Here is a 27,898-nt window from a genome sequence, read left to right as displayed (position 1 = left end):
ATTTGATTCCGTGTCACAGCACAGAGAGACAGCGATTGGGGGAGGGGGAGGGGGGGTCTTTCACCTATGTAATACTTCATCTCCGTGTCATGTTTGTTCATGAGCTCCAGGAGACGCACTTCAATCTGGGCTTGATTTAGAAAAGCCTTCTTGTTCTTGATGATCTTAATTGCCACCCACTCCTGCTCCACGCGGTCATACGCTTTTACAACCTGCCCAAGGAGAATGACACTACAGTCACAACAAGGCTGCCGCAGATAGAGAGAAGCGGTCGGACTCCTTCGGAAACTTTCAGCTCAAAAATAATTCATGGGTTTTGAAGGTAGCAAACTGCAGGTATTATGAATTATTATTAAAAAATATATTTGGGACATTACAGCAGAAATCCAGATGGCTTCTTATATACAATATATATATTTTTTTAAATAATAGATCTACATCTCAAGAAGCACAAATGGCTGACATTCTGTCTCACCTGCCCGAATGACCCTTTGCCTATTAAAGAATCAATCTCATAGCGATCCATCCACTTCTCGCCATTCTTCACAATGTAGTCGTAGTTGTCGTCATCATAGCCGTCGTTGTAAACCTTCCTCTCCTTCTTGTGACTGGAGTCATCACCCTGGCCCTGTTGGTGACGACGCTTCTTTTTTGCATAGTATACCTGGACGAGAAGGACAAGGGCCAGAGTCACTTTGAAGGGTATATGTGACATCTGGAGCTCTGACAGGGGGCCATGTCCCTCACCGTTTGCTGCCTTCCTGCATTTGGCACTTTGCAATGTTTATGAGTAAAACACAAAAATAGCCAGACTTTGGCAAACTTATTTCCCTAGTCATCCTGTGACTGGCTGGCAAACACCAAAACAACCACAGAGTATCTGGTAAAAAAAACTTGTCTCTTAACTTCGGCCATTAAAGACAAACAAACATGGAGGGCAGGTGACCTATGGACCCACGGGCTGCAGAGCACCAAAGGTATGCAAGCTGACAAAGAGAGCAAACAATGGAAACTTCACTGACCCTTCAAACCATCTGACTCTTAAATGCCACATACGATTAAATCCCGTGGGGGTGTTTGGAAAACAGAAAATATGCATCGATCTTTTAGTCAGTAAACATGAGAAAACTGATTATAGCTACGGCTGACCAGAAGGGACACTGATGGACAGTTTGAGGTGGAGGGACATAGGAATGTTCTCTGATCTCTGCACATTACACCATGGTAGCATAGAGTGGAAGGAAAAAAGATAAGAATGCATTCCTGATTACTAATGATTATAAACTGCTTGTACAACAAAAATACTTTTATAGATTAAGTTCCTTATAAATTTAAATGTATTGTCTTCCAGAAAGCCCTACCTATTAGAAATTTGGGCATTTCTGCTGTTTATCCATGCAAGCTTCTCACTGCTACAGCCCTGCATACTCTGGAAACCCCATGACCAGACCATGTGACGAATTTGCAGGCACCTACCAGGCAGAAGTGGCACCTTACCTCATTGATGTGTTTGTAGGTTTTGATCAGGTCAATAGAGAGCTTTCTCAGGGGAGCCGAGGCGGAGTCACGAAAGCACTGGGGCATGCGCCTCTGTAACATGACAACATCAGGGGTCACCTTCAACGGACACGGAGAGTGAGGCTCGGCGGCGCCTCATCACTGTACACAGCTCTCACGTCTGCTGAGACTTGGAAACTTTGGAATTTTGGGTTTCCGCAATCCCGCCTTTCAATTCCAGTGCCAATTTACACAAACCAAGGATCAATTCAGTTCCCAACATTAAAAATGCCCTGGTGTCTATCAAAGATCTGGCATATTTGTCATTTAATGCTACTGGTGTTCAGACACTGATGTCTGGTACAGGCTAAGATCATCCAGAGGATCGGGTTGAATGGAAGGCCATATTGAGGGGACCTACGTTTGGTGCAGTGTTCATACACAATAAGAACAGACCCTCAACAGAAAGTGTGAGGTGTCATCTGGAGGCGTGGCCTATATAGAGCGACATCTGCGAGGGGAAGAGGGGTGGGCGTAGCGTGGCGCACCTGGCTGACGACAGGCTGCTGAGCCTGCTCACTGTACGGCAGCACAGTGACAGACGGGTCCGTACTCTGCTGGTGACGGTCGCTGTACTGCTGGTGCGAGTGGGGCATCTGAGCAGCCATCTGAATCCCAGCAGCATGGAAAGAAAACGAAGGAGCAAGCCGAACAGATGAGGGTTTGCATGCTGAAGTCTCTCCTCCTGCAATGGTGGGGGAGGGGGAGAAAGGTCACGTGAGCTCCATGAGCACCCACATTGACACCCGAGAAAAAACAGGACACAGGAATGTCTTAAATACCCAGCAAACATATAACATTAAAATACACAGCCATTCTAGTTAAACAAGCAAGATAAAAGGACATTACTGAGGCAAAAATCAAACAATTGATATCAACTGACACAAGAACAGATACGTCACAGAGAGAAAAAAAAATAAAACTCTTCATAAGCCTTGGTTGGAAAGATAAGTTTGAATTGAAGACACAGATTAGCAGTGAAGGAAGTGTATGCAAGGAGGAGCAAATCATTTTACACTTCGATGACTATGTTGTACTGAAGAATGTCAAACTTGCATCTTGCTTAAGAAAATGTACCCAACACGCCCAGTCTCTACATTAAGTCTTTATTTGAGTTGTAGAGTGCCTGGTGTAAAGTGCACAATGTTGAGCTTGCATGAAAGTTTCTTGGAGGCCACTGAGGTAACTCAGATTTTTTAAGATAAATTTCATTGTTATTTTGCCTGCAATATCAAACCTGGTGTACATTTCACTTCAGGCAATGTTTGTGATTCTATAGGAGCAAAAGAAAGAAAAGAGATATTTTCATAATCCTTTCTAAAGTATCTAAAGGTATATGTCTACTGAAGGAGACCAGAACCAAGCTAGAGCCCACAGAAAGCAGGCCCTCCGTACAACTGGTGCTGTGTTCCTTTCATGTATTACATAGATCTATCACATAATGTACACTCAAATATTGGGATTAATATTTATAGGTGTCAACTATGATGAGTGATCCTTTGATCTAGTGTTAAGAGACTTAAGAGACACATTACACTAGAAACAAGTAATAATCTAAGTAACAGAAAAAACAAACACAAAACAGGAAACTGTCAATAAGAATATTGGCAATATAGTCAGTTGAAATCTTGAAAACAAGTTAATTCTCATGCCAAAAAGGATTCTTCCTTACAGAAAACATCTCACAATCAAGCAATATCCACTCATTTCCCATAGAGGCACTAAATTAATGATTTCCTTAATCGTATGTTGGTGGATTCTTACTCATGTTGAGATCTTCCAATGAATGGAAATTAACCGAAGCGTATTCAGAAAGTACCAGCATGCTAAACATTCAAGAACTGCTAACCAAGATAATTAAAGCCAATCGGATACCAGACAGGACCGGTTTGGTGCACTTGACAGAAGTCATGCGGGATGACATCAGATCACAAATAGCTGCCCATGCCGAGGATGTCACAATCTCATGTGGCCAATAGCATGACTTGTTGGAGTCCAGCTCAATACCCTCAGATCAAGTTTCAGCCAAAAGCAGAGAGGGATGTGAAGGACAAGACCCAAATCACACTCGCGTCACCAGCTCCCCTTGTAATCAGACTTGAATTGTCATCAATATCAGTTCAAATCACACAAAGTCGAATTAATCTCTTGTGTTTTTTCCCTGTATTTTACACAGACACACAGTCACCAGCTTTGATGAAACAAAGCAGAGAAGTTTCCGTTAGAACCTCACTGGGCGGCTCTACCTGTGACTCAGCTGCAAGCACATCTCTCATGCTCTGAGACCAAACAAAAGGCTAAACCCCCTCTCTGAGGCTCCCTCCCCGCACAGAGGCCTGGGAAAGTGCTGCGTCACAGCGCAGAGTTCATCCTGAAAGCAGGGGCCGCGCTACACAAGACGGGGAGTCTCGTGAGCAGCGGGACAGGCCGGCGCGATCTCTGCGAGCCACGTCCACCAGGCGCTGCCCTCCAAATAACTCCAGTTTCCACGGGATGCATCCAAGCCCCAGTTCCATGCTGAAATTTAAGCTGTGAGACTTTGGGCGCTTAGAATTACAGAAACCTTAAGAGAAAGCAAAACAGTCCATTTGCTTCCTCCAAACTTATGTTTAATGCTATAAAAGTATGTCTTATAAACTTGCAGAATGCAGTTATGCGAAAAATGCCTGTTTATTGTTTCAGAAGAACAGAAGACTAGAGAAAGTTCACAAAATGGATAAATAATGGAGGAAAAAAATAAACATTGTATTAAAATACTTGAGGTAAGAAAAGGTTGTCTTCAATGGACAGGTAGGACATGTAAAATTTAACTTTAATCTTGCCCATTATACCATTGGCAACACTACCTATTAGTTGTTCACTAATTAATATGCTAAAAGTTGAAATAAAAGCTTGGATAGGTACCACTAACTATGTTAGTCCAAAATTTACAATCAGCTAAATGGCATGAATCATTTAACGGACCAAAGATATGCCTGAACCCCTAAATAGAAGCAACTTTTACGAAATAAAATAACAGTAAAACGGACTCTCCATTTAACTGCATAAGGTCATATGTTTGCTGGTGAATTGATAAACAATAAAAATATTGTTAAATAAAATTGACAATGAACTCTTTGCCACTGTCTCAAATTATAACTGGTTCACACACAATATCCTTCAATTAATCCTTCAAAAAATTCATTACAAAAAAAAAAACTTTATACGATGTTTAAGAACTATACACACACACACACACACACACACACACACACACACACATATATGTATATAAGGACATCTAATTTTTGAAGGTATATTTCTACTGTTTGTCACAATTTCACACATTTTAAAAATATGTAATACATTTTACTAGATATATAATAACAAATTACCTATCATAATGAATAATATTAATTTTCACCAGTTTCAACTACAAAACATTGACCACCGCTCCAGTATGTTTGCTGATTGTCAAAATATTTATTATGATGGTTAGGCAAATATAAAAAATAATCAAATAAGTGAGAGCCCATCCATCTGATATGACATAATTGTGAAAGTAAGTGCCAGTCCACAATGGTCTTTGAACAGACCACCTACTTATACAGAAGGGAGAAAATGCAGAAAATAGTTGTTCAGAAAGTAAAAATTATGTTTCACTTGCTACTTTTATAGTTAATCCCAAAATGGAGTTTAAAAGAGGGCATCAGAAGAACGCAAGTATCTATTAGTTCATACCACACTGAAAATAACCTTAGGGAGGAAAATCGGTGAAATCTAGTTAATTTGCTTCTTTTACTTCACTTGATTCAGATGAACAGTAAAAGGCGAGCCTTTAGCTCAGTAATCGAATCTCTCAGTTCTATTTTGAAATCTCAGCCTGTCTGCAGTGAGTGGGAATTCTGCAGATCATTAAGTACTCATTTATCAACGTCTCTCACCAGGCAACACAATGCAGCAGAATCACAGAGTAACCACCCTTCTGAACCCCAGCAACAGCACCTAATTAGCATAGCCTACCACCAGGAAGATACTATGTGATTGGGAGAGACTATGAAAGCGCAAGCCAATCAGAACACAGAATGCAAATAGCCTACTTTTGTTGCCAGGGCAGAGCTGCCATCTATTGTCCAATAGGAAAACAAGTAATAAACAAGAAATGAAATTGCACTTTGTCACATTTCCAAGCTACTTTTAACCCTTCAGTCACTGGAAGCAAATTAACGTAACAGTTCAGAACCTGGATTTAGTCTGTCTAGGAATGAAACTTAACTGACCCAAAAGGAGGTAGGGAAAAGGGGAAAAATACATTGCTACAGCAATGAAAGAAGAATGACCTATATTTTGGTACACTTTGATACATAGTTCAGAAATGTCTTAAAATTGTTTATTGATGACTGTGTACCTGTATATTAATATTTGTTTTGCCATTGAAAATTGGTCATTTTTCTTCCTAGTTTAAAAATCTTATTAGGAAATGGGGGTCATTATAGAAGCTTACATTTAAAATAGATTTAACCTTTATATAAAAAAAAAAAATCACTAAGTTTTCTAAATAGAATTATTATAAATATTTTCTTTAAACAGGGAAAAAAATCTAATCTGAATTAGAGGACTTAGTCTTGTTATTATATTGTATACTGGAGCGTAGACTTCATTTGTATAGATTTGTTTACCCCTGTTCTTTTAATTGTTATAATTTTCATTACCTGATAGACTGAAAAAAAGATGATAGATACTTCAAGTCAGAAATTTTGGCAAATCGAAGTACATACTTTTTCTGTACCACTGGATTTTTATAATGTTTCTTGTGACTCACACTTAATACAATCTCAGTAAAAGACATTAATGCACAATTTAAAGCTTGCTTGGTTGATTCTACTAGACAGCATGTGTATGCTGCTGGGAAATCCAACACGGCTGAGACAGCAAATTTACAATTGCTTTTACTGTAAACTGGCATTCCAAATTTTTTTTCCTCTGACAGGCAGGTGTAATCCAAAAACATTTAGAAAAGTAGGAGAAGTCCAGTGCTAACTGTGAACTAACCTAGTGCTGAGCCTTAAAACAGAAGTAGTGAGCTTCCTGACTTATCTTTAAATTCCAGATTACAAACACGGCAGACTCTGTAGGTTGTACAGTCACTTTAAATGCTGAGCACACATGGCCACTCTTGAGATTTGAAATCAGAATAAATTCAACCACTAGACCTCCCCCCATTTTTGTGTTCCCCTAAACACAAAAGACGTTTCACTGTATTACGTTTGCATCAGAGTATTTATAGATAACAATGTATTGTGTATTAACTGAATATATATACATGAACCTATGGCACATTGTTCTTTTACTTCTAAAGACAGACTTACACATGGGTCCCTTGTTTCAACATTAAGATATAATTTACTAATACTAAGCCTGCTTTAAAGAACTCAGACTACAAATCCCTTTTCAGAGAACTTCTGGCTCGTCACATGACCAAAGCTAGGCCACAACTGCAGAGAAGGTACATTTAAAACGTTTTGTAGGTTAGCAAGTTTACAATGCATATGTTTAAAATGAAAATTTAGTATTTTAACATTGCTAGTCTATGTAAAAAGGAAACAAATTAGCAATCATTTTCTTATTAATTTTTTTCATTTTTCCATATGAAAATTTTGTATGGTTTGTATGGTCTATTCATAAACTACCATCTCCAAATATGTTGACAAATAGATGAGACTTTATAATCCAGGTGGCCATTGACCGTATACTTATCAATATTTAAAAAAAAAAAAAAATTTTTTAAAAGCAACACTTGTTGGTCAGCATTTATTAAGCTACATTAATATCAAACAGCACGACCACATTATTACAGTATTATACAACACATTTAAACATGTTGTAGTGTATTCTTTTATACATGAGCATATCAAACTAATTAATGTTTATAGTTTAATTTATTTCAGTTATTAGAGTTCAAGTTCTACTAAGCCAAATGTTTCCTAAAATAGCTGAACCGTGATGTCAGTGTATGTTAAAAGCAAGCTAGCTATTATTCCCTGACTACCACTGGACTAATTATGAATTGTGTACTGAACGAAAAATTTTAATCCATTAACAACCAAGGCCTATGATTTTGTAACAATGAGCCTACTCACAGGAATACTAGCATAAAATGTTTCAAGCACAAAATCCTAAAAATGCAACATTCTATGCATCTGCCAATTATGTGGCCACATTAGGAAATGAGTTTTGTGACATGTACCGTATACATAAAGCAGGGTCTATGATCCATCAGAGTGGAAAATGCGAAGCATGTATTTTCAGGTAACGTTTCATTAAAACAGAATACAATTCACAGTCACAATGCGGACAATCAATGCGCAGCTCTACTTGGTCTCAAATGTTGCAAAGAGCCGTGCCCACATGTGTGGGTGCACGCATGCGCATATGCCTGATGCAAACCAATAAACTCCAAAACAACAGAACTTTCTGTCAAACAACAAAGTGGACAAGCCAAAAACCAATGTAATCTCAAGAGCTTGGAATAGCAATAGTTAAGTTCTATAACATTTGTTGAATGTGAAAGAAAAAATAAGTCATCTGCAGGTTCTGGGTAGACCAACGCCCCCTTTCCTTATTGCCTGTGATGAACCACTTTCATAAATGATGTACCATATCCAAAAGCTACTTCATTTTTTTTACCCAGTTGTCAATTTCTGATTAACCAACTGAGGAGAAAAATGCGAAATACTGGTATTCTTTCTTTGACATTCGAAATGAGTCCTTAAAATGTGTCCAAATTAAATAACATAATTAACAGTAAGGTCCCCCCCCCCGGGAAAAAAACATTTGATTAATGGGAAACTGTTTGACAGCAATGTAGACTAACATGTAAAGGCTATTATACACAGTAATCTTGACTTAAGAGTTTGTTAAGTACCCAAAGACCTAACTAGCAGCTATAATTATAATGAATGATTTAAAGTTCTTTCAACAGGTATGAAGACAAAGGAGTAATTTATAGTATTTGCTCAAACTTCTAGGGTGAAGTGGTCCAGAACATTTTATTCAAAAAGAAAAAAGGTTAGGGGGAAGAGACACCAACCTGTATGCATCGTTGCCTGTTAAATTTCATATCATCCTGGGAGGAGAGTCCAGCAGCAAACCACAGCCCACTAAAAAGAATAAATCAAATAATGTTACTGTTTTTGTAACCGTTTCTACACTATGGTATTAACAAAACAAAATCCATAATCTTTTCCAATTCATCCTTAGGACAATTCATGTACTAGTCAGAGTTCCCACAAATAACACACTTTTGTTGAGGCTTTGGAAGACTGTCATAAATTACACAATATGAAGATGAAAGGGTGCCATAAAGCACAATGGGGGCAGAGGTGTAAAACTTCAAGGCGGACAGATATTCCAACACTTAATCAGTGCTTTCATCATTCTCTCATATTAACTTGATGCTAAGCAAACATCTATGCCACCTTCATTTGTTACCAATCTGCAGGTTCTGGGTAGACCAACGCCCCCTTTCCTTATTGCCTGTGACAAACCACTTTCATAAATGATGTTCCATATCCAAAAGCTACTTCATTTTTTTTACCCAGTTGTCAATTTCTGATTAACCAACTCACAACTGGGGAGAAAAATGCGAAATACTGGTATTCTTTCTTTGACATTCAAAATGAGTCCTTAAAATGTGTCCAAATTAAATAACAGCAATGTGCACTCATCCAAAAAAGTATAACTTTAGTTATACTAAAGTAGTTTGTTGAGTATTTGGGTGAAGTTTGTTTTGCTAAAGTAGTACATTCTGCCTCTTCTCTAAAAGGCTATGTAAGGGCATCTTCATTTATGCAGCTAGGAGTAAGCCTCCTACTTTAAAATATGGTGAGGAAAGGGAAAGGTATAACAGAAATACAGAAATGAGTGCCTGCCACATGATTCAGTATCATTCTACAGTCCAATTACACCTTTGTGTCTATTTTCAAAGGTTATTGACGCATGGTAAAATACAAAATAAGCAAAACAGAAAAAGCAGCTCCTCATTGCAATCTTAAGCCTTATAAGAACCACCAGAAATATATAAAACATACCTAAGCCAAGTTGCAAGTGGTTTCCGGGTGAAAATACCCCTTCTTTTACAACAGAGACTCTCACTGTTGGATGCTCTAGTTCTTCTATTTCGAGCACAATCATTGGTGTGGATCTGAAAAATAAGAATATTAAAGTTTAATAAAGAGTAAAAAAAAATATCACAACTTGACAGATCCATCAGTATCAAGGCAAAGGACCCACAACAAAAGGACATTAGATGAGTAGTTTAATGCTTATTCATACATTACAATGGAACTTAATCACAAAACAACCAATTCTGTTTTACTAGGAATAAGTAAATATCTGTAAATATAAAACAAACATTTCAGTTATACTGAAAATATTACCCATGGTGCAGACTAACCAGCAAAAAAAAAAAACCATACCTATAGATAAAGATGGGGTCATTCAGTGTCACTAACAGAACCCTTTCTTTCCTTACATCCATACCAATTTCACAGGTTAGGTAGGTTCTCAAACTTCCTGTGTTCTTAGATTGCTTTACTCATTTCAACATTTTGTTAAAGGTTCAACATTTTAAAATAATTTAGCACTTTCAAAATCAAAGCAGACTGTGCAGCCAGGAAATACCCACTTAAATGACGTATCTGGAGACAACCACATCAGTATAAATAGCATAGGGAATTAACTACTAATGAGACCAATTAACCCTGGGGAATGGGCTAAAATGGGGGGAGGCTGACACTCCAGGGCTAAGGTGTGCCTCCTGAGGTTGTCTGTACAGCCAATCTTCACCTTGAATGACACTTTACCATTGTATTTAAGGGTCATGTTCTGTACCTCCCTTGAAAAGGGGGTGTTCATTAGCCTCTTATTGACCCTGGGTCAACAGCACGTTTTAATCACAGTCCAGCATTTAATAAGCTAACAACTAAAGTATGGGCTGTCTATCAGCAATGAAATGGCTCTGGTAATTAACATAAAGTATAGAATTCTGGACCCGTTCAAACGTGGCTTCTAAGGCTGGATGAAGAAATGTAAAAAGACACAGAGAACAGCAGTAACAGAGTAGGGTGGCAAAGACTGCTCCAAAAAGTCGACAATGTTGATTATAAAAAACCGTCAACGTAGATTTTTACTAAAGATGGGCGATCCACATTTTTTCAGTTCTGATCCGATTCCGATACACAACTGCCGATACCAATACAGATTCCGATACAAGAGCTCTTTTTACTTTGTTATACTTTATATATTAATTTTTTCAAGCTAGTAAATACAGATGGAAAAAATGTATGACAAAAAATATTAGGCTACTACAAACATACATGACGTACTGTTCCACCTCGTTTGTTTTAAGCATTTTTGAGGCATTTGCAGTTCAATATGAATATCTTCCAAGCAAGTATATACAAGTGGTGAATGCTTAAAATTTTAAGTTTTTCTCCCATTGGCGTCAGCGCAGTTACACTTTTGTTGCGATGGCAGCCCCTCTTGTATCACAAGTTGCAGCGAGTTCGCAAAACAGTCCAATTAAGTTAGCGACACCCAAATCATCCATTGCTTTGTTTTGTCTCGCAGTTGCGTGCGCTTTGTTAAATGGGATTGTGGTCATTAAACGCTATTCCCACCTCAAAACTTTATTTTACATAGATTGCAAATCGCTGTGCTACTGGTTTCTGTTAAAAGTGTAAAATACTCCAAGATCGTCACGTCTTATCTTACGCTCCTCATACTGCGAAGGGTATGCGCATGATGTCAGAGGAGGCAGAAGTCACTGTACTCACACCCACTGAGTAGCAAAAAAGACTGTGGGGCAGCGACAGCGTTCGATTTGAATGCCGCAAAAAAACACTTGTAAAATGGGAAAGAGCTATCGTGCGATTGATTGCCAAAAACTAAATAAGTAAGTATAGGACGTGGATCGGTCATGCATGGCCGATACCCGATCCGTCAAATAGGTCTGGATCAACGCCAGAATGTTCCTGCATTCTGTTGGAACAAACTAAATATGTAGTTTGTGAACGAGACCTTTTTTCCAGTTCAAACATCAAATGTAAAAATTAGAGATGCACCGATACCGATATTCGGATCGGTGAAAAATAAATCAATAGACAGTTATAAAAAAGTAGCTCACAATCATTAATTGTTAGTTTCAGCCCTATAACAGACTACGCAGGATGGTAGATAACATTCATAAACAGCACATGTCCATCAAATTAGTCAATATATAAAAGCAATGTGGATCAATACTCCACAATTAAAGAAATTGTGTGCTTTGTTATAACATAACAATACAGTAATACCTTATATTTTTCTGAGATAACATTTCTAATAATATTTATGCTTTTAAAATCACACAGGTCTTGACACAATGACCAAAAATGGTCCTTATCTTGTCCAGTCTTGTTGCTCTATTTACAATCTTTACAGCTTCTACTATTATGTAGAGGTTCGTTTGGGCCAGTATTCCAACTACTGAAAACACACAAAAATAGTGCCCAACAAACGATTTGAAAGACCAGTGACAGCAGACATTAACGTTTATGCACAAAACACATTCAATGAGCTTACAAGTCAAGATTTTATATAATGTTTTATGTATGTTCCATATCTTTTATAAAACCTAGAAGCAGGTGTCACGTGAATTTACTGAAATTCCCACATGAACTTCATAAATGCCATATTTCTTGCAGAGCTTTCAAAATAAAAAATACACATATTTTGTGTACAAAATGCATCCAAAACATACCAGAGCCACACATTACGAACTGAATACTTTGTAAATTGTAGCAGGCAGAACACTCCTGGAAAAGAGTTCCAAAACTGTAACTTTAATTTCAGAAAAACTCCACTAGCACAAGCAACTGTTTATGGTGACAAATTTCAAGAACCCTCAGATATGAATATTTCCCCACTTAAAAACACATTCCAAATCAAAAATAAAATGTTAGTAAACATGGAAACTAAGGTGAAAAAAAAATCCTCATTTTTGAATTAAGCACCAAGCAAACACTTCTGTTTAAAGGCCAGCCTTACGACATCAATGCTTGTTGCTGAGATGTCTTTCAAGCACAGGATTATGGCAAGGGTTATGTGAAAAAAAGTCTTATGGGGAATACCAACACATTCTATGTTAGAGTATATCTCTACAACAGTTATAAACACTGTTACTTAATTTGACTGACATTGTACTTGGGAAAAACCATCTTCTGCCGTGGACTTGTTGCAGAAACTTAGACAAATACTGAAGCTGACTTGACCATAATATGCGAGATATTTCACACTTATTATGTACGTCATACACTTTAACGTAGCTCACCCTCATCTACAGTGAAACTACATTTCTGATGAAAGTACAATTATGACCCTCGTCCCTCATTTGTCAAAGCTGTTATTGGTTTAATCATAACCTTTAAGACAACCTTAGAGTAATTTACTGTTCATGCAGCTTACTTAATCACTAAGCGATCATTTCTAAAAGGAAGCCAGTAGTAGTACAAAACAGCATAAAGAGAAGCATAATCTCATGGGACTGCTGCAAATGGATGGAAAAATTAGGTAAATATCATATCAAGAGTGCAAGCTATAGCAAATGAATTAAATGTTTTATCAATATCAGCATCAACGCTCCTACCACAGATTCACTTTACGACACACAGCAAGCAGTGAGCAAAGTGGCCAGGGTAGTGGGGAGCACTGCGATCTGGTGCGAAGGGTCACGACTCAGGCGGCAACTCCGATCTGTTTGTAGACACCCTCACTCACAAGGACTCCTGCAGCCCTTCCCCCCAGCATCATACTCAGTGCCGTCCCCAAGCTCTCTCTTGGTAACTACTGGCTTTGAAATAGAACCTGCTTGTTAGGTTTGTTTGATGATGAGGCAAGTGTAGGAGGAGAATTGAACTGTAAGAGGCACTGGAAAACACTCCTTAAATAAAATTCATATTAAAAAAACATTTCTAAAGTACGTTACATATTATATACAAAGAAATGCTGCATATTTCTTTGTGTGTAATATATGTGTTAAGCTATACAACTTCTTAACTACACATCAAACCATTAGTTTCCACAAGGACAGCACTGCGTTACTCCTCAGAGTTACATGTCTACAGATTGAGGGCAAGTACTCTCATAAAACCCATCATATTCGGCTAATCACTACTCCTCTCAACGCTGCAAGACAACATTTGCAGATTATGGTATAGAATAAAGCTAGCATACAGCTGATGAAGTTACCTTAAGAATGTCTCTTTCCCCCACAACAAGTTAAAAAAAAGAATTTATACAAGGCGAATCAACTTAGGAAAAAAAATAGCATTATGCAACACTTGAACTCAACTTTTAAACTTTCGTAAGTTTATATAATATGCAGTTCAACAAGAAAGCCAATGTAAAACCCCCAATACAAATCACAAACTTGGATTTTTAAAAATCAATACATCTTTCATTCCTAACCATGTGACCATGTAACCAAACTTGCCATCACAAAAAAAAAACTGAATTCTTCACTGGAATGAATGCTAGCATACACTTACGTGGACAAATATAAACCTTCAAGTACCAGAAGATGTCAAAGTCTGAATCTCATGCCAGATTAATACTGGGATTCATTAAATATCTAAACATTAAATGAGCCATGAAGACAAACTGATAACAAAAACAAAAAGGCAAAAGAACACCCTACCAAAAAAACACAACTTTCATATGATTGAAGGTTAACACTGGCTGCTGCTTTAGCCTTTCAATACTTTTTTTAAGTAATGACACAAATGTTAATCTGTGTCAGCTGTTTTTAAACAGATTAATGAATTATACACATATACACATACACACACACACACACACACACACACACCCTTAAAGTGTACTAACTGTATCCAAATCATACCAAAACCGCATTTGCAAAATATTCATTCATTTTTGATGGTGAATTATTGTATACTTGCATACAAATAAAATAACATGCAACCCAATAAAAACAACTTCAGTAAAATTCCACTCAATTTTGAGCAGCTTGCTGATTAAAGTAAAACATTTAATGACTAATCAATCGTAAATCACTAAAGTGAAAGGTGGTACTCATCATCATGTACAATTATTGCAAAAAATTAATTCCTCATCCAGATCATCTACTATAGATTTTAAATAAATGGAAAAGGCATTTAAAAAGTCATCACTCACTCTACTATTTGAAAAGTTCACAAGTTTATTGTTGTGATGATGTGCTACAGTATAAGATGACAATTTGGGCATTCTTAATACATTTAAAAACCCAAAAACATAAGTTCCCCTAGACGATGACTTCTTATTATACAATTAATGTCAAACTGTAGAGTTTCTGAAACTGATCCGACAGGGAAAAAAAATCATAATAGGATGATTTAAGCCAGAAAATGTTTAATGTGTTTGTATAAGTGTTATACTTTATTCCAAAACAAACATTTAGTGAGACAGTATTTTCCTGTGGCCATTAAAAACAGAATTTCAGACCTGGCCCTGAACAACCCACAACTGCAAATTCTGCAGTTCTGATGACATTCTGTCAATTAAGCAAATCTGATGTACAGTAAGGAGCCATTTACTAGGCCTGCGTGATGTGCAATGTTAATATCAACAATGCACGTTATGCACAAGCAATTATCACATTGCAAGGACTCAGTCTGCTGGGTTGAAATTAGGGTTATTATGGTATTACGTGGCATTATGAAATCTTGCCAATACAATTCACTGATCACTAGGGCCGTAACGGTACACACATTCATCGTGTACCATTCAGTACATCATTTTCGGTTTGGTATGCACAATGAAGAGAATTAATACATTTATTGATATGGGCAGAACCTAAATTCAAAAGTAGATGTTCAACATGGAAAACATGATGTTAACTGTGGCTGAGTTGGCTACAGCCAAGGCATCATAATTGGTGGTTTGGGAACATTTTGATTTTCCAATAAAATACACCAACACCAGTAGAGAGTAGCAGATAAGACCAGGATTGTTTGTCAGCTATGTTGCTGGAAACACATCCAAAGTGTTAACTCATTTGAGACAATCATCTGAGTATGTATGACCGGAGCAAGGCAGAAAGTGCTTCTGCAAGTTACTGTCCCCGTGGCATCGAAAGCACTTTTGCCAGGAAATTCAGACTGGGCAAAAAAAAACTAACTATGGCTAGAGGTGTTTAACACTACAGAGAACATGAGATTTAGGTAGGATTTACTTCATCATGATATTTTTGATTATTTTACATATTTATGTTTACAATACGCAAATAAGCAGCTGTTCGGTTTTGTTATTGACATGTCGCCAGGCGCACTGCCTTTGGTTTATAACTGTTCTTAACTATCTTTGTGTTTGCATACTTAATAATAAATTAAAAAATAAATATCTTCCCTGCTGTACCAAAATTGTACCGAACCGCGTTTCGTACCAAACCATGAATTTTGTGTAATGTTACACCCCTACTGATCTCAATACGATTTGCCAGAGAAATTTCACAATTTTGATTATCACTGAATGTTTTGATTTTAGCTGTGAATTCCAAAAAAATTGCACCTTTAATGATCATTTCTTTTAATGCCAACAATGGTTTTGATTTTAGCTGTGAATTGTATGAAAGGAAAAGTTCATTTTTGCAATTTTGATTGTGTAAAGTTTGTCCCTGCTTCTGGATGAGCTCTGCGTGCACTTTCCGAGCCAATCATACAAATTTTTGTCCATGCAATGTAACAATACGTTTCTGAGAAACACAAAATATGAGTAAGGAGGAGGAAAGTGAACAAGAAATGGTAACCAAAAGACATCCACCTTATGCAGTAAGGAAATGTTTTGGATTGCATAGATTGGACACTGAGGTAAAGCAAGTGATTTGTTAACAACTTTCAAGGCAACACCACAAACGTATCCGCCAGACTTTGTAGATAAGTTCTATTTGTGTATAGTTTTTGAGGAGAAAAAAAAAACTTTTGTTTTAGTGCTAAAAATTCGCACCATGATATTAGAAAATTTTGCAACATTGTGCAGCCCTACCACTCTGAAAACATTTATGAAAATCATGTGTAAAACTTACTACATATTACAAACAAAACAAAGGTTTCCAAGCAGCACGAACAATGAAGTGCCTGCCCTCGTCTGAACTTCCATTAAGGGTAAAATTAAGGTCAGTGAGCCAGGAATAGGTCAAGTGCAGCAAAGTACAGACAGATACACAGCATGCATCTCACAATAAGAGAAATCTTCAGCAAGATGTTAATTCAAGCATTTACATGGTAAAATTTACTACTGCCATTTTCTACATCAAGCCATTTAAAAATATTATCACAAAGCAACTGAATGTTAAAGACAGCACATCTGAGTCATGATTATGTAATGCTGTGCGAAACAATGAAATATAGATCTTGTTACTCCAATTAAAAACGCCCCAAAAATGACTTAATTTGAGTACATCAGAAAATACAGACAAGCAAGCCGTGACATCTTTTAAATTAAATTTGGAAACACTAGCTAACAAAGATGGTGCTGCCATTCAAACACTGTATATGTTAGGTATTCTAAGGAAATGAAGTGGACATATGAACTCCGCAAGAGTTTGGAAATATTCTGTAAGAACATGGCACCAATGCAACAAGGAACTCCTAAGACTAGCTTCTATGATGGAAGTGTTATAGGCCTCGAATCTCACTAAAAGGAGATAATAAGTAAAAATGCAGAAATCTGCATGTACCTATCAGACTTGCATGAAGGCACACAGACAACCTCTCAGTTGCACAACCCATCTTAAAAATGGATTTATAGTACTGAGGGAATGCTGGAAAATGTATCCCGCAAATCAAAATATGTGAATGATTCTTTACCTAGCACATATCTTAGGCCCTCAATACAAATTAAATGGCCAGTTGCTGAGAACGTGGCAAAGAAAACTGTAAGCCATAAATGTTTATGGAACTAAATTGCAAATTGGCACACCAAGATAAGTACTGTAGTTTGAAGACAGACATTTGGTACACTCGACATCAAAAAAATGTAAGAAGGGAATTATTGGAATTGCATATAAAATGTTGAGTTGACTAACAAGCATCTAATTATGCACACTGATTGTATTTATTACATGCCTATTGATTATACATTGCCGAATTACATCCATTCACCATTGACAAAACTAACTTTGTGAATTAAACAGACCCTTTAATTCAGAATGACAACTGTACCTTAAAAGCAAACAAACAAAAACCTCAAAAAAGGTTTTAGCATCTCCAGTTCTGTTTTTGAAGGATTATCCTTTCCGGTGGAAAGCCCCCATATTTCTATTACCCATTATATTACTTTGCCTGTTCCCATGATTTTTATGTAGTCCAGGAAAAAGTTTTTAAATTTTTTTCAATTAAATAAAACACAGCATAACAACATTTGTAGCAAGCAAGCATAGTCTGGATGCACCCATGCATTCATTTTTTATAGAAACCACTCTTTGCCATTAATTAGTGGGCCTTACAAATACTTTTACAAATACTCAGTCACTTTTAGGTGTCAAATGTTCCCATTCTGAAAAATTGCAGATGCACACTTGATAAGCTTACAGATATGCATTTATACAGTATTACATTTAAATGTATGCTGTGAAGATTACACAACTTCTCTAAGGGCACTTTCTCATGTGGACAGGTGGTGCTTATGCCATACACTATTGAAAAAACAGATTCACAGAAGGATGCCAACACGTCCTCTGCCAGGTAAAACTATAAATGTCGCGTTTCCTTATTTTGTCTCCTATGACACTGGGATAGCCTTTAAAATGGCTAAAGTGAAGAATTGTGAACTCCACATCACAAAGGAATACGGTACCGTAAGTGACTGGTCATCAGCCAAAAAAATTCATTCAAGAACAGGTCTTCTGGAGTCGTTTCCACTAAGAATGATTCTAATAACTTAAAAATTTACACTGTTCAATTGCAGAGCTCAATAAACACAACAATGAAGACTAAAAAGTCTTAATTTTCAAATTTCAAACATCTATCTATCAATCAATGTGTGACCTGGTTATGTGACATACAGTTAGCTGGAATCAGCTTACTTATGTTTTTCAAGTTTATAATATGGCACACATGCTTCAAAAATGAATAAGCAGAGTTCCAAATCTGTTCCTATGATTTGAAAAAGCAAAAAAAAATCATATGGTTTATTAACGGACAAGCATAGAGAGAAAAAAAAAACACATTCTCAATTACTCCGCAAGAGAGCAATTAAGACACGACAGTTTTAAAAAAAAAAAAAAACGACTTGCGCAAATAATATGAAGTTAATTTGACAAATTTAGAAAAGTTGCTGTCAATCGAGTGCAAGTACACTACATTCTAATTTTTTTAAAAATATTTAATACTAATTACAAAAGCTAACAGGAATAACAAAATCATATTCTATCAGGCTACACTTTACATATGTAAACAAAAAAAACTGATAGTCACTAAAAGAAATCAATATACTATTATCAACTAATGAAAAAGAATACTCTTTATAACAAAATTGGGTAACTATATTTGTCAAAATAATTTGTATCAGCGCTTTTATTTGGTTTCCTGGTATGCATTCCCTTATGTGCAACCATGTTATAGGTTGCTATGGTAGCTAGATCATCATCACGCCATTGGGCCACACATTGTAGCAGCAGATTGGCCCGCAAGTAAAAAATGTATTTTGTTAAATAGTTGCAACGTTAGGGCAACAAAAAAAATGATATATGATTTACATATATACACACACACACACACACACACACACACACACACATTTTATATATATATATATGAGAGTTGCTCTGTCTCACTGCTCAGAGGAGATGCCAGTCCAAACGTGGGGAAGGACCAATGGCACTCTGCTATGTAAATAACATCCCAACTAACAAGGTGGCCCAGTAGGGAAACCAATGAATGTTTTGTGCTCCCTTATTTCCTTTTCTTAATTAAGCATTATTACAAAAAAAAAGTTCTGGTTCAACAACAAAGCAGGTAAAATATCTGAGTTAACTTAAATATGACAACTGAATTAATATCCATAAACTCTTACATGTTGACATTTCACGTAAATCTAATTATCTAGCAAGTCAATTAACAAGAAACAGTGACAATGTTCCATTCTTATTTTAAAATTTTAGTATTTAAAATTCATATTTTAAGTCAACTGGCCCCATGAAATCCTTCAAATACCCAAATTCCATTCCACAGGAGTTTACACATTATAATCTCTATTAAAGATTTGAAACATGGGAGATGTAAAGGAAGTCCCCAGTTTACGAACAAGATCTGTTCCCTTAGTCTGTCCAAGTTGATTTTGTAGGCAAGTTGGAACAAAAAAATTAATAATACTTGCAGTAATATCAAAACTACATATGGTTCTCTACCTCAAGTATACAAACCACTGAAGCCATGCAATGTTTTCGTGAGCGTCACAAGAAGAGTGTGAGTTTGTTATTATGAACTACTGCATTTAACTTCAATTTTTCACATAACATGCTTTATTACAGTCTGTATGTAAGAACAAATTGTCTGCAAGTCCAATGTTCTAAACCTGGGCACTGCCAGTATATTGACTGCTTTAACAGTAATGCTATGGTCTGCATGTACAACACACCTGCATTTGAAATTCTGCTACCTGTTTAGCTAAACATTTAAATTAGACTACTCTGAAAATATGTTTCATAATTTCACTGTCATGATTTCTAGTTTTCAAGTGACACTAAATATTGTGATATTAAATATTATTTCCGACAACATTAACTATGGATTATGGATAATAAAGATTTTCAACCCAAGATTACCAATTTAAGGTTCAAAATATTTCATAAACTTTTACATTTTAAAATAGGCCTGACGTTAAGCTTAATGGTCTATAGTGAATTTCAACATTACAAATCCAAACACTGAATCCACTGCAAAATAATACTATTAAATAATACCAGCCTTATGTTTATCATTGCATACTGGAGCATTTATATGAAATACATCAATAAAAAAGCAAGCTAACAGTATCTAGCATTCAAGCAATCTGAGCATCTTTTTGTAATATATAAAAATAGCTTTACCTTTAAATGACTAAACATTTGTATAATGGTCTTTGTATATGCACTGTGCACCACAGCCTTGCCACTGCAAAAATTCTGTCCAATGAGGCTAAACCCTACTCTCCATTTCTAAGTGTTTCTATACTGGTCTATTCTCGTCAACTGTCTTTTAGGGTTCCCTCCACTTATTCTTCAAGTAGATAGCGGCCTGAGAAGCATGCCAGTAGCTAATGTTATTAGCTAATTTTAGTAGGATCTGCATGTGACTTGTAGGTCTCCCATGTTACCTCACAGAAGTGCAGAGGTGTGTACAGAAACTATAGGATGGCTTGGGTCACACGTTGTTTGAGATTTTCTGGGGGTTTGCCTGTTTTTGTCATCCCCGTCTTCTTGAATGGCTGCCTTCCCTTGCGGGTGACAGATGCTGGAAACAAGACTGGCCAGTAGAATAGAGCGTCAATACGGCCGTCTGGCTCATTGAAAAAGACTATTTTACCAAAGGGAATGAATGCATTTGAGTATGTTTGAGGGTGGGGGGATGGGGCGTATTTAAAAATCTTATGAAAGCACTGGTCCAAGCAGGCTATTAGACAGTGTGATCAGATGGACCAGTGGTCTTTAAAAATATTGCCAGGCCAGCAGGCAAGTGCTAATGTTGAGCACTGACAGGTACTATATATAATCGGTCATTTCACATCTACTTATAATGAAGTTTAATAGGTCAACAAACATACAAAATGCTGATTTCCGAAATGGCATCAGATATTGACTACAGAAGTTCTCAAAAGAGAATTGTTATTTAAAAATAACAATTAAACAGTCAAAATCATTTGTAAAAGAACAATGACTGCCCTGTTCTGTTAAGTTAAAGACAAAATTCTAGTTTTGACTGTGTTCGGTATATTGAGAATGGGTAATCCACAATCAGCACAATGCTTTTACAAGCAGACTGTCGCTGCATCCGTCCTGTGTTTTTGAAGTCACGCACATTATGCAATAACCCAGAATTCCATGATTTTAATAAGTGGGAAAGGGGCATTTCATTAAGTAAACTACAAAGCATTTGGCTAGTGACAAACATTGTATTAAAGTTCAAATACTTATCTATACTATCTTTCAAGTTTAGTTTACACACAAAATTCTACAGACTCAACTGCAATATCCCAGAATTCTGTAATATCAGGTGTAACAAAGTTACAATTTAATGCATTTCACTAATTTGAAGTACAACTGCTGTTATTATGTGTATTTCTGAGTGTTTGCATGAGTAAAAAGGCCAGAAATATGGCTGAAGAATTTCTTGCTACTTTACGTATTTGTGAATTAGTATGGCTATCTGAAGGAAACTGGGATAAAGAACTTTGTTATATTTCATTATTAGGCAAATATTTTAAGAAGCATGCAAACTGCTAAACCGACCAAACTATATTTAAAGATCCCTGACATTCTCAAACCCTGAGCAATTTTAACATCATTAGTTTAAGTTCATTAATTGCCCAGTTTCCATTTAGTGCCCAATTTGTCCTGAAAATCATTATACTTACCTGTTTCTTGTAACATACTGCCACTACTACATCACCCTAAACCGAGACAGAAAGATCAAGCACTTCCAAAGCCATGAAGACATAGCTAGTTGAGAGCTGCTAGTTATGTAGTTTGTTACATTACAATTATAAAAACAACAAAATTGAGCAGAGCTGAACAAAACTAAACTTTGCACTGTCTTTGGAAGCAGCACAAATATAGAACCTGAAGGCTGCTGGTTCAAGCCCCAGGAGTAGCATTTGTACCTCTGAGCAAACTATTTAACCTGAATTGCTCCATTAAAATATCCGGCAATAGAAAGCAGTAAAACTACACTCTGAATAAAAGGATCAGCAACAAAATTATAAGGGAGCAATTCTAACTAACTTGCTGACATCATAAAAAGAACCATGACTGCAATTCTGCAAATAAATTTTTAAGTAATCATAACAACGCTACCTAGCTTCCAGTTTAACCATAGAGTAGTGACCACACTACAAAATACTAAAACCTATATACAATTTTTCTCATGAGTCTTTCCTGAAGAAACATGATATTTAGATGAACAAGTTTGTTTTATAAAACAAAAATAACCCCAAAAAAAAAAACATTTAGACGTTTGTAACCTAGAGAATATCTAAAGCAGATAAACTTGATTTGAGCTGAAACATAATATCCTACCAGTCTTGCGAAACTCACACTTTAAAGAAACACTTTGACCCTATTTTTAATTGGGAAAGCAAATGATGTCATTGTGCCATTATTACAGAGCATCTGTTACTTTCAAGAGACAGCTTAAAAGGTTATTCAAAATAAATTTCAAGCTACCAAAATAAGTTAATATATCCAATATAATAATGGAGTGTCATGGATCCAAAATGCATCTTAGATTTTTTTTTCCAACTTTTTTTTTCTAATAGCTCTTTTAACCTTTCAAAAAAACACTATGACTTCCCTAGGGTCTGGCAACAGCTGCTTACAGCAACTTCAAAACTTTGTGGCATACAAAAGAATGGCAACACAAAAAAGGCTTTTTATTGTCTTTTCCAGCTGTTGTCATCTTGACCTGAAACTAGCACCTTATATGTTGGTCACACATTTACATGAAATCCAAGCCCTGTTTCAATATATGCTCAGTCAGAAATACAGCCATTTCTAGTGAACCATTTACAAAGATTATTAAATTATTAGACAAGGTATAAAGATGAGTTTTAGAATTACCTCATATTTTGTCAAGTGTTAGACATACACACTGCACAAGAGGGATGTAAAAACAGAAATGAGGGAGCTGTTTGCTAGTATAAATATTAATGTATTTTTTACCGTTTTGGACATTGAAAAATCAAACATTTAACCCACATGCAGACCACAAGCAGAGAAATAACTCAGTGAAACTAAAAAGTATCCTTTGATTACCATAAGCAAAAGATGGTTGCATTAGCTAAAGAATACATATGAAAATAGAGTTCATCCTACACGAGGCCAACATCTTAGGAATACAATGCACACAAACAGGACAGTGATTACATATCGCACTGGATTACACTCAAAATGATCATTCTTCTTTCAATTTTCACATTTTCTGAAACTAGGTCTCAAAATGGGTCACCATGACTTTTTTTGACATTGCCGGTACATGCCCACTTGCAATATCATTATATATTGCCCCCTGTATTAGAGACCATAAATAGTTCAGTTGTGTTGTGTTTTACCTGTCACTTCCACAGTCATGAAGGGCATTATACAAAGTAGCGAAAGTGTTGGCTTACTTCATGTCAATCTTCAGAACAATCTTACATCTTATCCTTTTTACATAAATCTCAACATAAATGTCTATTAATACAACTACTATTATAAGTAAATAAAAACTTTGGCAATATCCATACAGGATTTAATGCCATTTTAGAAACAATGTCATCGGAACCAAATATTCTCAGAACATAATGATATTTCGCCCGATTTAACATTACCACTGCATCTTCAGCCTTAAGCCAATTTAATAGTTTTTATTGGATACATGGGGGTGAGACTAGCTTCTAATTCGGACACTTGACTAGCTAGCACTGGACATTACGAATGCCTCATTCACGGTAACCAAAAAGGGGGGAGTGGAGAGGGGGACAAAAAAAATCACTGGTTACATGTCACGTCAGCCAACTTAAGAACATTTTATCATGTCTGTATATTGTAGAAAGATTGTTCGCGACATGATATAACGCACGATTACATTGTTTCAAGACAAGGTGTGACATTAAACCTATAATGGGAGGCGAAAAAAGACGCACATCCCTAGCCTAGAAACAGTCACGAAGCAGGCCTTATTCTGACCAGCCGTCATTTGGTTTATGCGCTTACAAAACTGAAAAACTGCGGATATGCTGCTAGCCAGATAGCTACCTTGGACACACATACCAGTTTTAAATGCGGCCAAGACAGCCTAACAATTCCTTATCGTTTACTTTCTGATAAACGACACCCAACAGAATGATACATTGCAAATCGATTTAAACAGACGTAGCCAAAATCCAGCTATCTCCCTGGCTAACTGGTCATCAAATGCAGAAGTCACTAAGGCAGCTAGGGTGCCGTTTACCCGCTAGTTAACGCTCGCTCTCTCTTCAAGATAACAGAAGGTTATCCAAGCAAAATAATGCCATCCGTCAAATTAATGCAACTTCATTTTCCACCCATCTATCAGGGCAACTTAACTAAGAAATCAAATCAAGGCGCTCCGGCGTATTAAACCAGTGTGCATTGTTTTTGAACATACATATTTATGCATATGTATATACACATATACACATATACATGCTGCTAGACAGATCCGCAACAAGGCTGCTAGTACATTAATGATGACTGGTTAGAGCCGCATTAAAACATTGTACCATTAGCTTATTAACGAGCTACTACGGTGACAACCGGAGCTAGCGACGATTAGCCGCCGTTACAGTCATACACAATTATCTTTTTAATTAGCCAGATTGACACGTGCACTGTTATTTCCGTGCCCCAACTTACACCTGACGACCCACCGCCTCCTACAAACAGCGGGCGTTTGACTAGGGTGGCCCAGAAAGGAGACGCCGTGCTGCCGACTGATGTTACACGGGTAGCCGCCGCGTCCGTAAGCCGAGTCGGGGCCAGAGGACCTGTCACTACGGCCAGCAACACTGGCTCGGCTGTACCAAGCTAGCTCGATTGCTAAAAACTGGCCGTCATTAGGCGCGACACTGGGCGCCTGTCTCGCCAGTTAACGGTGTGGCCTACCGTCAGCCTCGCATACAATAGCTACACGGACATCTGCAGCAGCACCGATAGCGCTGGGTCTCGGCGACTGGAAAATACGCCGCCCCGCCGCTCCGGAGTGAAGCAGAAAAGCACGAATATGGATAACTAGGAACCCCCGGCTAACGCACCATCGCAGCCCAGCTGGCTAGCCAGTTAGCTAGGCGTGAAAGGAGGGAGAGAGCCAGAAAAGCCGTACACAAACACCACCGCACAACTCACCTTTGTCAGTACGCGTCCCTCTTTCTATCTGTGAAGCAATCTTCATTTAAAGTCCCAGGAGCGCAGGGGGCCAAGTAAAGAATCCACCGTGCCTCGTCCTCCAAGGAGTCCCCCCCCCAGATCCGCCAAAGCAGCAGATATTCACTTCTCCGACTCGGTGTCAATTCAGTTTCCAAATCAACAGCGCCTCTCCGTCAACTAGCAAAGCCGAAACACAAACTTATAGGCGATCAGAGTCTGCAAAAAAAGCACGCGCTCGGATTTTACCGCGCCGAAAAAAGCGCCAAACCGTCGCCGACCGCCGCCGTAGCTTATTTATCAAAGTTTCCCAGAAGCATGTACTTCTGTATCGCAGGCCGCTCGATAAGAAACCTTGTTTTCTTGGACGGGATTTTTGTAAATTTCACAAAATGGCGCGCGTTCCAAACCTGCGCAGCGAACCGGCCCGGCAGACCACAGAGACACGGACAGTCACTTCGCTTGGCGCCGCCTAAATCCAGTCACATACACAGCGCGTTACGCCATAAACCTCCAAATCCTCCGAAACCGACCCGGTCAGCGCGTCGGTTTCAACGCCGCTGCCATTACTATTAAAAAGTGAATTTATTATTCCGGCGGGAAGGTAAATTATTTGAAAAAAGAAAAAGCGACTTACAAAATGGTGGCTGACTGAAAGTGTTACCATGACAACTGTCAATCAAACTACGAAGTTCCCGGATGAACTAATGACGCAGGAACAGACAATGTAGTTGTCATAGAAACTGCCAATCAATTTTACGTTTGGAAAAGAGGCGGGGCAAAATCCAATGAAATGACACTAATGGAGAAAAAATGTATTTATTTCTCTGTATATATAAAATATATATTGTAGTATTTTACATAGGAATACATTTCTGTTTCCAAGCTTAAGGGTTGCCATTTTAATGGGTGATAGCATGGAAAATATGAATAAGAACGGCAGATGAAATAATTTATCTTCACTTTTTTGACTTTCATGTTTTCTTTTTTGGATTATTTTCTGGATTATTACTAGATACTGTGCTATCAATTTTCGGTATCAGTTTTTAAAAACTGCTCCTCTATCCTTGACCTTTAACATCTTCATGCTCTTCTCAACAAGCTGAAACTTGTTACACAGGTTTACAACTGCAATTCTGGTGATATTAAAACATCATTTTCCTTCTGATATGCAGGTTTCTACACAAATATTTTAAATCATCAAGGAGAGGGTATATGATGTATATGTAACTAATTTCAATATTTCAGCATACCAAATTATGGCACAGGACAATTGTCAGCAAAAAAAATGTTGAATTACACTATAAATGGTGAAAAATAGTGTAGACTGGCCATTATACTGAAGGAGAAAAATTAAGGTCAGTTAAACAGTTATGAATTATCTAAATTTAATGTAAACAGCAATAATATTCTAAATTTGTGGAAAAGGTTAAGTTTTCAAAAGTACATAATTTTTTTTGACAACTAGCTTTTAAAATAGCATTATGGCAGGAAAACAAATCTGCCAAGTGTTTTTGCTGTGCTCCAAGTGTTCTGGTTGGGGAACTTTAATTCCTTACTAGCAGATCCCTTTTTTGATGCAATCTGGCTCTTGAAGCTTGACTGGTCTTGCCTCTTCTCATGACTCATTGAGTTATGTTACATCCTCTGTTTTACCACCCACGTCAGCATGTTTATCCCTTCTTTAGCTGCCCTGTGAGAAGCTCTTGCCTATTTCTATCTGCAGTTCCTGTGCAGAGGACCTATTTCAGGAAAATATTCGATATGCAATTCACCCTCTCAGTGTATGACGGTTTTCCTGTTGATTTAGTGGAGACTGTCATTGGTTTTCCAGACCACCTGGTACCCAATTTCAAATCCCAGTCATTGCAAATTTTCAAGTGTTTCATCAAAGTTCTTAATATTATGTTGCATAATAATTTGTTGATTACAAAGTGTTTGCAGTATAGTACAATAATGATAATGAAAAATAAATCAAACATGTTTTATGAATGCACTCATTTTATATAGTTAAGACATATTGTTTCAAAATTTTGGAATACTTTTACATTCTTTATAATTAAATAATTTTTCATTTTTCAGTTAGATTAAACTGCAGCCATCGGTTTTATACACATCTAAACAGGCCTAACAGTAGTTCCACATTTGCTTTTTCGTAGGCTATTTGTTGAGGCTAGTCATCATTACTTACGGATTGATGTATTAATT

The 27,898-nt window shown here is 37.1% G+C and overlaps 1 protein-coding gene across 2 annotated transcripts in view; it reads right to left on the bottom strand.

The window, feature by feature from the left end:
* Nucleotides 1-26,365, bottom strand: part of dyrk1aa (dual-specificity tyrosine-(Y)-phosphorylation regulated kinase 1A, a) — a 32,257-nt gene extending 5,892 nt beyond the window's left edge. Inside the window, exons 1-7 of one of the 2 annotated variants that reach the window (XM_072713719.1) lie at nucleotides 26,328-26,365; nucleotides 9,627-9,739; nucleotides 8,627-8,696; nucleotides 2,046-2,242; nucleotides 1,498-1,590; nucleotides 476-664; nucleotides 65-212 (exon numbers count right to left, since the gene is read on the bottom strand). In XM_072713719.1, coding sequence (XP_072569820.1) covers nucleotides 65-212; nucleotides 476-664; nucleotides 1,498-1,590; nucleotides 2,046-2,242; nucleotides 8,627-8,636 — 637 coding nt within the window. In that variant the 5' untranslated portion in view covers nucleotides 8,637-8,696; nucleotides 9,627-9,739; nucleotides 26,328-26,365. The other variant, XM_072713718.1, reaches the window with a different exon arrangement.
* Between the last annotated feature and the right edge of the window lie 1,533 nt (nucleotides 26,366-27,898).

This window comes from Paramormyrops kingsleyae, chromosome 6 (assembly GCF_048594095.1).
Source record: "Paramormyrops kingsleyae isolate MSU_618 chromosome 6, PKINGS_0.4, whole genome shotgun sequence".
In the NCBI taxonomy this organism is placed as follows: Eukaryota; Metazoa; Chordata; class Actinopteri; order Osteoglossiformes; family Mormyridae; genus Paramormyrops; species Paramormyrops kingsleyae.
This window is presented reverse-complemented; position numbering and strand designations above follow the sequence as displayed.